Raw genomic sequence first — 13,218 nt, 5'->3', positions numbered from 1 at the left:
CTCGCTCCCTCCCTCTCTCTTTCTCTCCAGTGAATGTAAGCACCCTCTTACAAAATTTTTAAAATAATAATAAAATAAATTAAAATAAATAAATGGATTGTGCTCAGATACAAGAATCCCTAATCTTTCATTCTTTTTTAAAGAATTATTTTATTTAGTTTTATTTATTTATTTATTTATTATTTGACCACAGAGGGACAGAGTTAGAGAGAGAGAAAAAGAGAGAGAAAGAAAGTGAGAAAGGAAGCCTCGAGGTCTGGGACTCGAACAGTGGTCAGCTGTGTGGGAATCCAGTGCCCTTGACCACCACACCACCTGCTGGCCCTTTCTAATCTTTAATTCTTTTATCAGTTTTCTGGGAGCTCTTAAGGAATACACACTTCCAGCCCTACCTTCTTGCCTAAACCAACAGAACCAAAAGCTCAAGACTTGGGCTCAAATGTGTGGATAGTAAAAATCTCCTGAAATGTGTCTGGAAGGTGACCATTTTTGAGAAACATTGAGCTACAACATGATTACATTTGTGACTGGTCAACAAACAATGAAATATAACATTGTGGCTCTTTACAAGCTACTAATTTACACACATTTTTGTTATTATATAGATAGTATTCATTATTTTAAAAAAGCTCTTCCGCTATTTCATTAACTTCTAACTAGTTTGTGTTTATAATACAGTTGTTGATTTCTTCCTATTTCTCTTTTATTGCTTATAGATTTTATTCCAAGTTGTTTTATTTTTAACCACCTAACTGAGGCATCATTGACATAATATAAACTGCACACATTTATAGTGTATAGTTTTATATGTTTTGAAGCACATATACACCCATTAATATATAGCCTCGCTGAAGGTAATGAACATATGCATCCTTCCAAAAGTGCCGTTGTATTTTTTTTTATATCCATCACTTTTATCCAAGCAACTATCAATCCCCTTTCTTACACTATGGGTTACTACTTGGCATTTGAAAAACTATGCAATACTCCAGTGTTGAATAAAACGTTCTTTCATAAAGGAAAATCAGCCCAAAAAAGTCAAAAATTTTAAAGTAAAGAAAAATTGAATTCATCTCTCTCAGTTTATGACATATGAAGCAAATAAAATTAAGCACTGAACAACTCTCCATAGCTCAATTAGTATGGTAGACCTGCTTAGCGATACCAGATCCATCCTATATATGAATGGAGACATCTTTATATCAAGTGTTTATGAAAAAGTAACACAATTTGACCATTTCTATAGATAAAAATACTTTTAAATTCCAAAACTAGGGCTATACTGCTTCAAATTCTTTAAGCATAATATAAAGTGTTCTAAAGAGCATGGAAGTATGTATAAGGAACATGGCAATGAGAATTTTCAGTGAGAGACAATGATTAGGCTCAGTTCTGAGTACAATAGGGGTGGGGAGAATTCATATATAAACATGCTCATGTGACTGGAGTACAGCACACACTTGGCTCAGACTTGAACCATACAGTTGGCCATGTGGGATCCAGCACATTAACCCATCGTGTCACCTGCTGACCCCACAAGAGTAGATTTTAAGTGTTCTCATCACACACACACATACATAATTGTATAAATTAATGCATATGTTAAATGGTTAGATATAGCCATTGAAATATATATAGATATAGATATAGACTTAGATATATAGATATGAAAACATCTTCTTTTATAATATAAATACACACATTGTAAGCATGTAACTTAAAAAATTACTAAATAGGGGGACCAGCAGATGGGTAGTGGCTATATTGCTGAACTCTCATGGAGTCAACCGTATGTGGATGGAATCCCAGACCCAGTGGCTTGAATTCATGCCAGGCACGTGTGCGTGCATGCCCAAGAATCTGAGAGGAGAATGGAGAAGGGATTGCAGCATGGCCATACCCCCTGGGGGGGATTTCTCGCTCTCTGCCTGTCTCTCTCTTTCTGGCGAGCACACGTGCCCTATAGCAAAAATCTCTACCAAAAAAAAATTACTAAATAAAGTAAAATTCTATCAAGGAAGTTTTTCTCACAGACTTGTAGAAGCATGAAAAGTGGTTATGGATACAGAAGACAGTGTGAAAAGAGGTGGGAGATGGGGGAGAGTAAGAAGAAAGGAATCAAAGAGAAAAATATACAGTAAGATATTTAAGGGACACAGAATTGGAGGCTTGTCTATTGATGATAACGTCTATGATATCTGTAACTGGACTGCTGTGCAGAGTATTCATGTTGGGTAAATTCATTTTACAAGTTGTAGTGATGTATAGTGATTGAATATATAAAATAATAATAATAATTTTTAAAAGAATAAAGATATGACAACAGGAAATCAATATTGAGTGGAGAATAGAATTGTTTTCAAGGTGCCACATATTAAACCATGCAGTCATGAGGGCTTGCTACAAGAATTATGAATGGAGGGCAAGAAACAGCATGCTAAAGGGTAAGTAGTTTAGTAGAGTTGAGGGTGGGAGATAGTTTAATCTTCCATGCAATATATTCCCTTGTAAACTATGAAGCTCATTTCTTCCATGAAGATCCTGTAGAACTAGGAGTGGTGTTCAACATGGAATAAAAGGCCTTCTGTGGATTACTGGGGGTCACCAACAAATGATGTCACTCTTCACAGTCTTGCTGAAGCATCATCTGGAATTCTGCTGTGAGATATTTTGCTGATTCTGCCACCTGCTCTTCCTAACCCGGCCAAATCCCTCAACGCAGTCTTCTGAGATGACCACCCACAGCCCCTTGGGAGCACAGGATCACAGAGCTCATTGCCTCATGATGACGTGGTCCCCAAAGGCTTGGTGGACCATGATGAAATCATAGGGAGAGGGAAGTCCAAAACATGTTTTTGAGATTGTTTTCCACCAGAGTGGAGGGTGACAGGTGCAGAGCCTCAGGGCAGTGGATACCCACAGCTCCTGGGTGGGACCAAATGAAGCACTGAAAAGACCAGGAAGCTGGCACTGTTCCGATCATGGTGACACTGAGGGCAAGGTCTCATAGCCATGACCCCTTATATAATAAATACCTCCTTTTTGCTTCTGACCGTGCCCACCTGGTATGCTAGTCTCTCACATGCTTTCCTCCGGTTGAGAGCATATGTGAGGGTGGAAAACAGCTGTGCCCTATGAAGAAATCAGTTCTCACTGGAGAGCTCTCAGTCTACAGATACCACCCAGCTCCACCTTCCTGACTCAGCCTAGACACAGCTCTGTCTCCTACTTGGGCAGACCCCAAGATGACTTTTGCCTTCATTTGCCTCTTGCTTCTCCTGCAACCTGTCTATACACACTGTGCAGTTGCTTTTGAAACCTGTTTTCAATATGTCAACCAAAGTGTCTACAAAGATGGAAATCTAATACTGGGTGGATTTTTCCCCCTTTACACTGTGAAGCAGGATTATGACATACTGCGGCTCTCTGCTGCGATGAGGCCAAGGGAAGAACTGGAAGCTATTTCGTAAGTTCTTAGTTGTTGGTGTAAGTGCATTTATAAATGTGCGTGCTTGTAGTTGCCTTCTCTCTGTGTGTATAATTATGAAAAGCATTCACAGAAGTGACATAGAGATGTGTTGCCTCCTTTTTTTCTTTTTCTTTTTTTTAAATTTTTGCTGTAAGAGTGTGTGGTCACCAGAGAAATACAGAAAGAGAAAGAGGGAAAGTGAGAAATCACTCCCCAGAAAGAATGACCACACCACAATCCCTTTTTCTCCATTCTTCTCTTGGGATTTGGGGCATACATGCATACACACCCAGTGTGCTTTCCAAGCTGCTAGGTCCGAGACTCAAATCGTACGCACAGCCACGTGGGAGCCAGCTCCCTTAAACAACTTACCTCCTGCCTGCCCCCTCCTTATCTTTCTACTACCTTCTTTTCCTTTTCTATAATTTCTCCCCACTCCCTTCAAGAGAGTAAGGAGAAATCAATATGATCACTCTACTCCAGCAGCCTGCTCGGCAAGTTCAGTCCCTAGAAAGTTTGGTTTGATGGTGTTGGATTTCTCCACTACCATAATAGATGTCAACCCATTGTTATGAAGTCAATATCAAAAGAGGCTTGCTCTGGGTGTCCACTGCTGACAAAGAGCATTGTTGAATGTGCCTGCCAGAGAGGCCATGGGTGTTTGGCATCTCCCCCACTCAGCAGATCATAACCCACATAAAATCCGTGTTTAAATCTTGTCAAGCATGAGCCGTTTGGTCTCAGGATCTTGAGAGGTGAAAGTAATCAACATCATGTCTCAAAGGAGGAGGATACCATTCTCTTTCATCATGATTCTGAACTTTTCTGGGAAAAAAGCTGTGGCACTAAATCTAGGCTGAATCGGTTGGGTATGGGTCTCAAATAAATGCAAAACGCTGGTGCACTATGAAGGTTCTCAGCAGAAGGCTGTGTTCTGTGCATGCTTCGTTGGTTGCAACAGTGGATTAGGCTTGTAAAACACTGTATATCTCCATTCCCTTGTCTTCAGTAAAGGGGCAAGCAACATATAGTTTGTTTCCATGGGGAGATTCTAACCTTAATTATTTCATTTGGGATCATTTAAAACTTGTCACTTCAGGTGTCCCTGCACTGGAGAGAGCCAATAGTGAGGATGGTGATCTTCTGGGTACATTTTCAGCCTTCTTGTCTCTCCTTTGTGAGAGGGCCTCTGCCTGCCCAATAACCGTTCCTTCTAGCTATTGATAGTTTGAGTTTTCTCTATCATTCGTCAAAATAGGAAAGGGAACATGCTACATCCATGATTTCATGCATGTTCATTTGCTCCTTTGCTGACAACTATTTATTGTTTTCACTCTACTAGAGTTAGGGTGGCAGAAAGGGATGATCATGGGGGCCTGCAGGTGGTGTGGTGGTTAAGGTGTTGGACTCCCACAGGGCCAATCACGGTTTGAGTCTTGGACTTCATGGCTACATTTCTCACATTCCCTCTGTCTCTCTCTGGTGAGCATATGTGCACTACAGCAAATCTAAATAATAATAATAAAGAAAATTAAATAAAAAATATTTTTTAAAGTGATGATCAATGGCTAACCACACAACTGATATCAGGCGTTCTTGTGGAAAGGAGTCACCTGTCTTACCGAGGAGGCCAATGTCAGGAGCTAGGTGAGAATCCTTAGGCAATGTCACAAGGCTGATGGACAAACTTTGCACTCTGTTTAATGTCTGCCAACCTGAAAAGTTTCTGAGCCGAAGAGGCCTTAGGCCTCCTATGGTTGTTGATCCCTGAAATTTTTTACTCTTGTCATCTTGTGGAATTCGCAGTGTGAACAAAACTCCTTTTATAAAATAAGTAATAATAATAAAATAAAATACAACCATACAAAATGATGAAAAACCCACCCGAAAATGCCTCAGATGGGCACAGTTTAAGAGAAGAACCATACAAAATGCCTGAAGAACTAGAAAGTCAGATCCTCTTCCGACCGTTCCGGAACATAGGGCAAACAAAGAACACTGGTATATTGGCTAATGAACCTAAGGAGAAACATATGACCACCACAAAAGGGTGTATGAAGATGGATGTAAGCCCAGTGAACGTAGCAACTAATTGAGTAGTGTGTTTCAATATCACTGAGCCTAAATTTCTAATGTACTTTTCACAAAAATTTAATATTTGTAGTAAGGGACATGTTAATTAATCACTCCACATTGTATTCAAAAAAATCATGAATCACTTTGTACATATAAATACATACTTATAAGTTTTTAGTATATAATTTTAGGTTTATTTCTATTGTGATTGTAGAGAGATGGGGAGGAGACAGAGACAAGCACCCCCAACAGAGTCTTTCTTCATGCCACCTCAATTTGAAGCCAGGCCTAGGTCATGGATAGATGCCCTCCTGATGTATCAGGTCATCAGACAGTCGTGAGAGTATGACAGAGGGGAGGATCTTGAGCACCTGTACATAAGTTTATCCTTCTGGTCTGTATCTGCATAGCCTTGGCCAGTTTACTTCCTGTCCTTGTATATTCACCAGAACTCGATCACAAGAGTCCTTACCCCAGTGCTTTATCATATCCAAGGTCACATCGTGGCACACCATGAAGGGATTAAGTTTTCACCTAACACCTTTACAATACAACCAAGTCCCAACACATGAACTGTTAGAGGTATTTAATCACTACTCACTATGACAAAATTCTAAATCATGAAAACTTGGGGATAAACCATTATCCAGCCCACAGCACCTGTAATCATTATTCACATTGCCTCCATAGCTCCATATGAATTCATGAGAATCTGATGACAGGCTGAGTCTAAGCCTTCCTGACTCTTAACTTGCCTAAAGTGTTGCCCCTAAATCACATGACTTGCCCATTGCTTCCAATGTTCTCCCTCTGCTCAGGTGGTATTGGAAGAACTACCAATATGTACTGGCCTTTCTCTTTGCCATCGAGGAAATCAACAAGAGCCCACATCTACTCCCCAACCATTCCCTGGGTTATGATCTCTACAATACCTTTCCCAGTGACAGAAGGTCCTTGCAGGGTGCTGTGTTTGGGCTCTCTGGAGGGAAGCAGAGTCTCCCTAACTACAACTGCCAGACTCAGAAGCAGTCTCTTGCTATCCTTGTGGGAACCACATCAGCATTGTCATCCGAGATTGGAACCCTTCTAGAGCTCTACAAAATCCCACAGGTAAGTGGATTTTAAATGCTGCAAGGTAAAATTTGGATCTCACCTATCATTTTCTGCTATCTGATAGAATTATGGAAGATGGGTTGCTATACCACTTGAGAGTCATCAACTGATGAGTCTCAAAGAAGTCCCTGGCTTGGCATACTATTAGCAGTGACAAGGATGATGAAGAACTGAAAGAAGCAGGAGATACTGTGAATGTCAACCAAGAGTCCCATCTACAGTCAATGTATGCATCGTCTAACTTCTGGAAATATTGACTGTTGACCACTCAGAGATGTGTGCTTCACAAGAAATTTCCATAGTACAAATATCTGCACCATCCTAAGATATGGCATTATGGTGGGGCAACCAGAAGAAAATGACTGTGGCAAGGATGACACGATGGACATCTGATCTTTACTTGAAATCCTATTATTGTGATATCCCAGTTTTAAGACCCCAAAGACTGTCTAAAACTGTTACACTTCTTTGGGGTGACCTCCTTCCTCTGCCTAGTTCTGCCTTACATCCATGCAGGCAAATACTCTAACAGCATCCCCAGTAAACTCTCCATATATAACTCACCATCTCAGGAATCTTTTCCGTTAGGACATGTCCAACACAGTCAGCAATGAAAAGCCATCACTTCTAAACACAGTGGAGGCTAAAAAGAATTCTGTTCTGGAAGATCTATGTTTTAGAAAATAAGAAAGGTTAAGTGATTATATTGTGTAAGGCGACTTAGACTATGCTATGGTATTAAATTAAGTATAGTGAATCAAAAGTCTAATACAGTGAAGATTTGCTAGGTCAGAATTCACTTCCAACTTTGGTTGAGGGAGTAAGGAAGCACTTCTCCAGCAACCCAGGGAGTGAAGATGACAAAATCACCATCTTGTTGATGTACCCTCAGCATCGAGGTAGTCTTCATCAGCACTCATCACTATAGCAGGCTTTCTCTTCCCCCAATATCTCTATTGCCTGATCATCTCAGGTAGAGAATCTTCTCAATCTGTTCCCAAGGGAGTCAATTCCAAATACCAATAAAATAAAAGGTTATTTCTTTTCTCATTTAGGTCACATATGGTCCTTTTCATACCATGCTAAGTGATATAAAACAGTTTCCATCACTTTATCAGATGGCCCCCAGGGACACCTTTCTGACCACTGGTATTGTGCGGTTGTTGCTGCATTTTGGATGGGTGTGGGTGGCTCTCCTTGTATCTGATGATATACAAGGGGATCAATTTCTTCAGGATCTGAAAGCAAAGATGGTAAACAACGAGATTTGCGTGGACTTTACACAAAAGCTCCCTGCCATCACAGGTGTGCACACAAACCATGGTATTGAAATGATCATTTCAACTGCAAATGTGCACATATTATATGGTGATTTAGGGAGTCTCTTGAACATAGGCATGTCAACAAATTTTCACTTAACCGCAGGGAAGGTTTGGATCATAGGAAATCCATCCCCATCACAGTGGGATGTTGTTTTTGATGATTTGGATGACAAATGGCACTATTACCATGGAAGCCTCTTGTTTTCAGACAACAAGAGGGAAATCCCTGGCTTCAGACACTTTCTCAAGAGGCTTAACTTTTCCCAATACCCAGATGACTATTACTTCACAAAATTCTGGATTGACAAGTTTTATTGCTCACTTTCTGAATTACATTGTGGAAGAATTGAATGCTGTGAACCAAATTCTTCCTTAGAGTTTATGCCAGACAAAACTGACATGATGAGTGTGTCTGTTCCCAGTTATTTTGTCTATAGTGCTGTTAATATGGTGGCCCACGCCCTCCATGAAAGGCTTTTAGAAAACCTAGAAGTGATATCTCTAGGAGATGTAGACCAGCCTATAATTCCTCCCTGGCAGGTAAGCGGCCATGCATTGATTGCTTGATGGTGTGTGGGAGTAACTTATTGAGACACAATTTGGACAAAATTTGCAGTTTTTAATATTTAATTCTTTTAAAAATTTAATTTTTTTATTTCATTTTCTTTTATACATTCAATCACATTATTTGGCTTCCAAAATGGATATTTCAACAGCTGAACATTTCTCCCTAGTACAGTTGATAAAAATACAAAATATCTTCAATAGATAATACCACATTGCTTTGTGCCATTAATGCTTTGCCTCCCTATTTTTCTTCTAAATGTCCTTCCACAGACCCTCCTCTTTCATACGCACTATATCTGGTATTTACGTCTATATACTGTTTCTATATTCTTTAGTCAATTAGTTTCAGTCATAGAGTGCGGACACTCGGTATATATTAACTAGGGACATACAATGCTGCTCCTTCATAGCCTGGCTGCTTAATATTTCATTCTAAAGTGTATTAGGAAAAATATTCCCTAGTGTAGGATGAAACACTGTAAAATATCTAAAGATAACTCATGACAAAACATCAAAAGATAAAAATGTTTGTCAAATCTAATCTTTCCCTCAGACTGTACCCTATCACAGAAAATACTTACAGGATGGCCACAGCTGACTCCAACTATTACACTTATAGTGATACATAAGCTATGGCGCAAACCCTCCATGTAACGCTAGGGCAAAAACAGAATTGAGTTCTATGTAATTCTTAAAATGACTATGAAAAATAACTTGTTTTCAGACATGACTATTCATTTTTTTTCTTTTCTAATTTGCATGAAAGCATGTGCACTCAACAGAGAGCAACAGAGAAAGAGAGAGAGAAAAAGTGAGAAAGTATCCTCCCCAGGTGGGATGGTCTTTCTGCAGAGCCTTCTCCATTTCTTCCTCTTTTATGGATTTTGTGAATACGTGCCCACACTCCCAGTGTGTTCCAATCCCCTGGGTCTTGTATTCAATCTGTGTAGTCGGCCACATGGATTCTAGTCATCTAAACCACCACACCACTAGCTAGCCCTGGACATAACTAATTTTTTTAAAGATTTGTTTAATTTTATTCATTATTTTTATTTTTTAAATGAAACAGAGAAAGGGAACCTGAGAAAGCAAGCCACTAGTTTGGGACTTCGACTGTGGTAGGCCACATGGGACTCCTGCACCCTAAACACCACACCACCTGCTGGCCCCCAATATAAATATTTTGAAGAAATGTGTCATTATTGGGAACAGCAGATGGCATAATGGTTACGTTGCTGGACTCCCATTTTTTGACTTCTAAAAATGGGAATATCAATTATTCAGAATGTGTCCATTCCATAAAACTGAAGACATAAACAGCAGATATGGAAACAATAAGGAGTTAATCATTTTTTACAACAAAGTGGCATTGTCCCCAGAGATACAAGAGTTAGCACAATGCATGGGAGGTTTATGTTTATCACATATTGTTCTCTGCAATATCTCAAGACAATCACATTCTCACCAAAATAAAGTTCTACGAGCATAAAGAGAAAAATCCTTATGTGGTGCCCCTTTGTTTGAAGCTTTATTGAGGTATAGTAAATATATTAAAAACGCACATATTTAATGAATAAACCTTTGTGAGTTTGGACATACATGTTCCTGCTACTAGTACCACCATGAAAAAACTCCATAAACATATCCAACCACGTCGTACCCTATTTCGTGCATAAGAATTAGCCTCCATGTACCCGAACAGGACTTTATTGGTCATGAGACGCTAAAGCCCAGGCGTAAGACAAAATAAGGGCAACATCCTAACATTGTTCTTATAGAAACCAATTACTCTCTGATTGTATGGATCAGGAAGAAAAAAGGTCATCTCTCTTCAGCCCATGTTATGCCTCTCCTCCAGCTTCACCCATTTCTAAGGAAAATCCAATTTACAAACGGCGCTGGGGACAACACATCTTTAGATGACAAGAACAACCACGTGACACAGTATGACGTCCAGAACCTTGTGAGATTCCCTGATAAGAGTTGGGTGCTGGTTAAAGTAGGAGAGTTTTTCTCCAAGAGTTCACATAATCAAGACTTGGTCATCAATGAAGAGATGATAAAATGGCCGGTTATATTCAGAGAGGTACTACAACATTTCAGTGTTGGATATAGACAGAAGTATCTAAATGGAGGGCTCAAAACAGATTGAAGGTCCCAGCACTAAATTCATGTGTCACCTCTTGATTTTGGACTTTGTGACCTTGCTTATCTATATTCTTAGCTAATACCTATACAGAATATGGGTTAGTATGCCTTGCTGCTTTTTAATTTGGGCACATTTTTTTTTCAAACAACCATGGGGCAAATGAATTAAACAAAGTGAATAAAAATGTATTCATAGTTACACATCATTTACCAATGGAAATATTGAGTCACCAGAAAAGTCATGACGTCTTTTTCTCTGCAAACCAATGTATTTTCCAGCAACCCAACATATTGTGAGAACTACATTGGTGATCTAGTACATCAACATTGAAGGAATATCATCAAAGGAGCATCATTGTGGAACATCATAGTGTTCATTGTACAAACACCATAGTGTTCTAACAGTATGCTAAAATAAAATAAATCAGGTACCTTGGTAATATTTGGTAATCTCATTTTAATGGAAATATTACCATAGAAGCTCATAATTACAATCTTAAGTAAGAGCAACATGGTGAGCTTTGGAATGATACATAGTAATGACCTATTATGGAAGGTCAAAGTTCTTTCTTATGAAGCTAGAAATGCACACATATCGTCAGAGCTGTTCATAACGTGCTACATTATGACCAATGACTCTCTTTTCCCCTCAGACTCCACAATCTGTGTGTACCCAGAAATGCATCCCAGGATTCAGGAAAACTTCACAGGAAGGAAGGCCCATCTGCTGTTTTCTTTGTGTTTCATGCTCAGAGACAGATATTTCCAACCAGACAGGTAGAAAATACTTAACTACCCTGTGATAACTGCACCCCCTAAGTATTTCTCAAGTAATGAAAACCTAGCACACTAACAGTGAGGTCACAGTGTTCTCAATATACACATTCACTTCTTTCACAATGACCACTAAATAATCACAATGCTGTCCCATTATGTATAAGCTCTGGCTCCACTTCCACAATAATCCCCTATCAGTGGCCCTGACCCCAGTGGGTGCCTTTGGTTATCATACAGTGCTTGGAACAACAGTCTCAGTGTGACATCTCACAGGGGACCATGCTAAAGTCTACCCATCAAATGGAACATGTGTAATCCTCAGAGCTACCTGTGAGTACCTTAATGGATTAAATGATCATTTTTCACACTCAGCTGAGAAAATACAGATCAAGTACATACATTTTGCTATCGAAGCATTTTATTACTTTTTGTACCATGCATTAAGCAGTGTGTGGTAAATACCAAAACCTCTTGACTATTAAAACATTTTTAAATGTTTTAAAGTGAGGATTCAACCTTTTAATAATTGCCATAATCTGGCACATCTGAAAACAGTTTGTTACATGATATATAAACTATTACATACCAAAAGAAAAAGTATTACAAAATATAAAGTGTAGAAAGAGAAAGGAAATTATATGTCCATGGTCCAATATATTAAACATGAACATTATAATAATTTGATGCAATTCTAATCATTTAACAGGAAGAGTCACTAGGTTTCAGTCACCTGGCAGTGTATACAGGTATCTTCGAGTATAGAAAAGCCAATATCAATAATACAGTTTTCTTCATCATGAAGGATTTACCAAACCAGATACATGTGTAAAACAAGGCAAAGAATGAAGAGAAACACAGGACTTGAGACTCATAATATGCTAAACACACATCTGAATATACCAAGAAGGTCCATTAGCAGTCAGGAGCACCTGTTGACTCTAAGAGGGAGAAGGGATTTTTTTATTATTTTTTAAATTCGACCAGAGACAGAACAAGTGAGAAAGTAAGCCGCCAAATCCAGGACTCAAATCACGGTTGGCCATGACGGAGTCAAGCACTCCAACCACCATACCACCTGCTGGCCCCAAGAAAGGGTATTTCTACAAGAGGAAAGTGAAGAAGATTTACCCTTTTGACTATTTTAGAATACTGTATTATATCGTGTGAGTTTCCTTTAAGAAATAAGACTAAGACTTTATAGGACATGAGTAGGCAATCTAACACCTATTTAAATACATTTAATTGAGGGTCAGCCAGTGGTGTGGTGGTTAATGCAGCTGGGTCCCATATAGCTGAATGCGTGGTTCAAGTGCTGGAATGAAAAAAAAAATTGATGGGGGGAGAGGTTTTTGTTATAGGGTGCATGCGCTCGTCAGAGAGACAGAGACAGAAAGCGAGAAATCACCCCCGGGTGGGGGGGTGGCCATGCGGCAATCTCTTCTCCTCCATTCTCCTCTTGGGATCTTGGGCACGCACGCACACGCGTGTGGTGTGATTTAAAGCCACCGGGTCTAGGACTCAAACCTACATGGAGTTCAGCAACATAGCCATTATGCTAACTGCTGGTGCCCTAGAATTAAAATTTTAAAAACACACGGAGCATAAACCTCAGTGAGACGAATGAACATACTATAAAGTAGGACCTAGCTGGGGCTATATATCTTGCTGTAGTCATCAAATAATGCATTTTTTAAAATTTCAATAAGAACAGTTGTACTGTTTTATTTTTCTCCTGAAACTTTTTTT

General features: G+C 39.3%; 1 protein-coding gene across 1 annotated transcript in view; it reads left to right on the top strand.

The window, feature by feature from the left end:
- Positions 1-13,218, top strand: part of LOC102469600 (vomeronasal type-2 receptor 116-like) — a 25,436-nt gene that overhangs the window by 6,285 nt on the left and 5,933 nt on the right. Inside the window, 5 exon segments of the mRNA XM_027769006.1 lie at positions 6,364-6,655; positions 7,693-7,963; positions 8,084-8,520; positions 10,406-10,633; positions 11,349-11,472. Coding sequence (XP_027624807.1) covers positions 6,364-6,655; positions 7,693-7,963; positions 8,084-8,520; positions 10,406-10,633; positions 11,349-11,472 — 1,352 coding nt within the window.

Source organism: Tupaia chinensis, unplaced genomic scaffold (assembly GCF_000334495.1).
Source record: "Tupaia chinensis unplaced genomic scaffold, TupChi_1.0 Scaffold148210_1, whole genome shotgun sequence".
In the NCBI taxonomy this organism is placed as follows: Eukaryota; Metazoa; Chordata; class Mammalia; order Scandentia; family Tupaiidae; genus Tupaia; species Tupaia belangeri.
The sequence above is the reverse complement of the archived record's forward strand: the minus strand, read 5'-3'. Positions and strand labels throughout refer to the sequence as shown.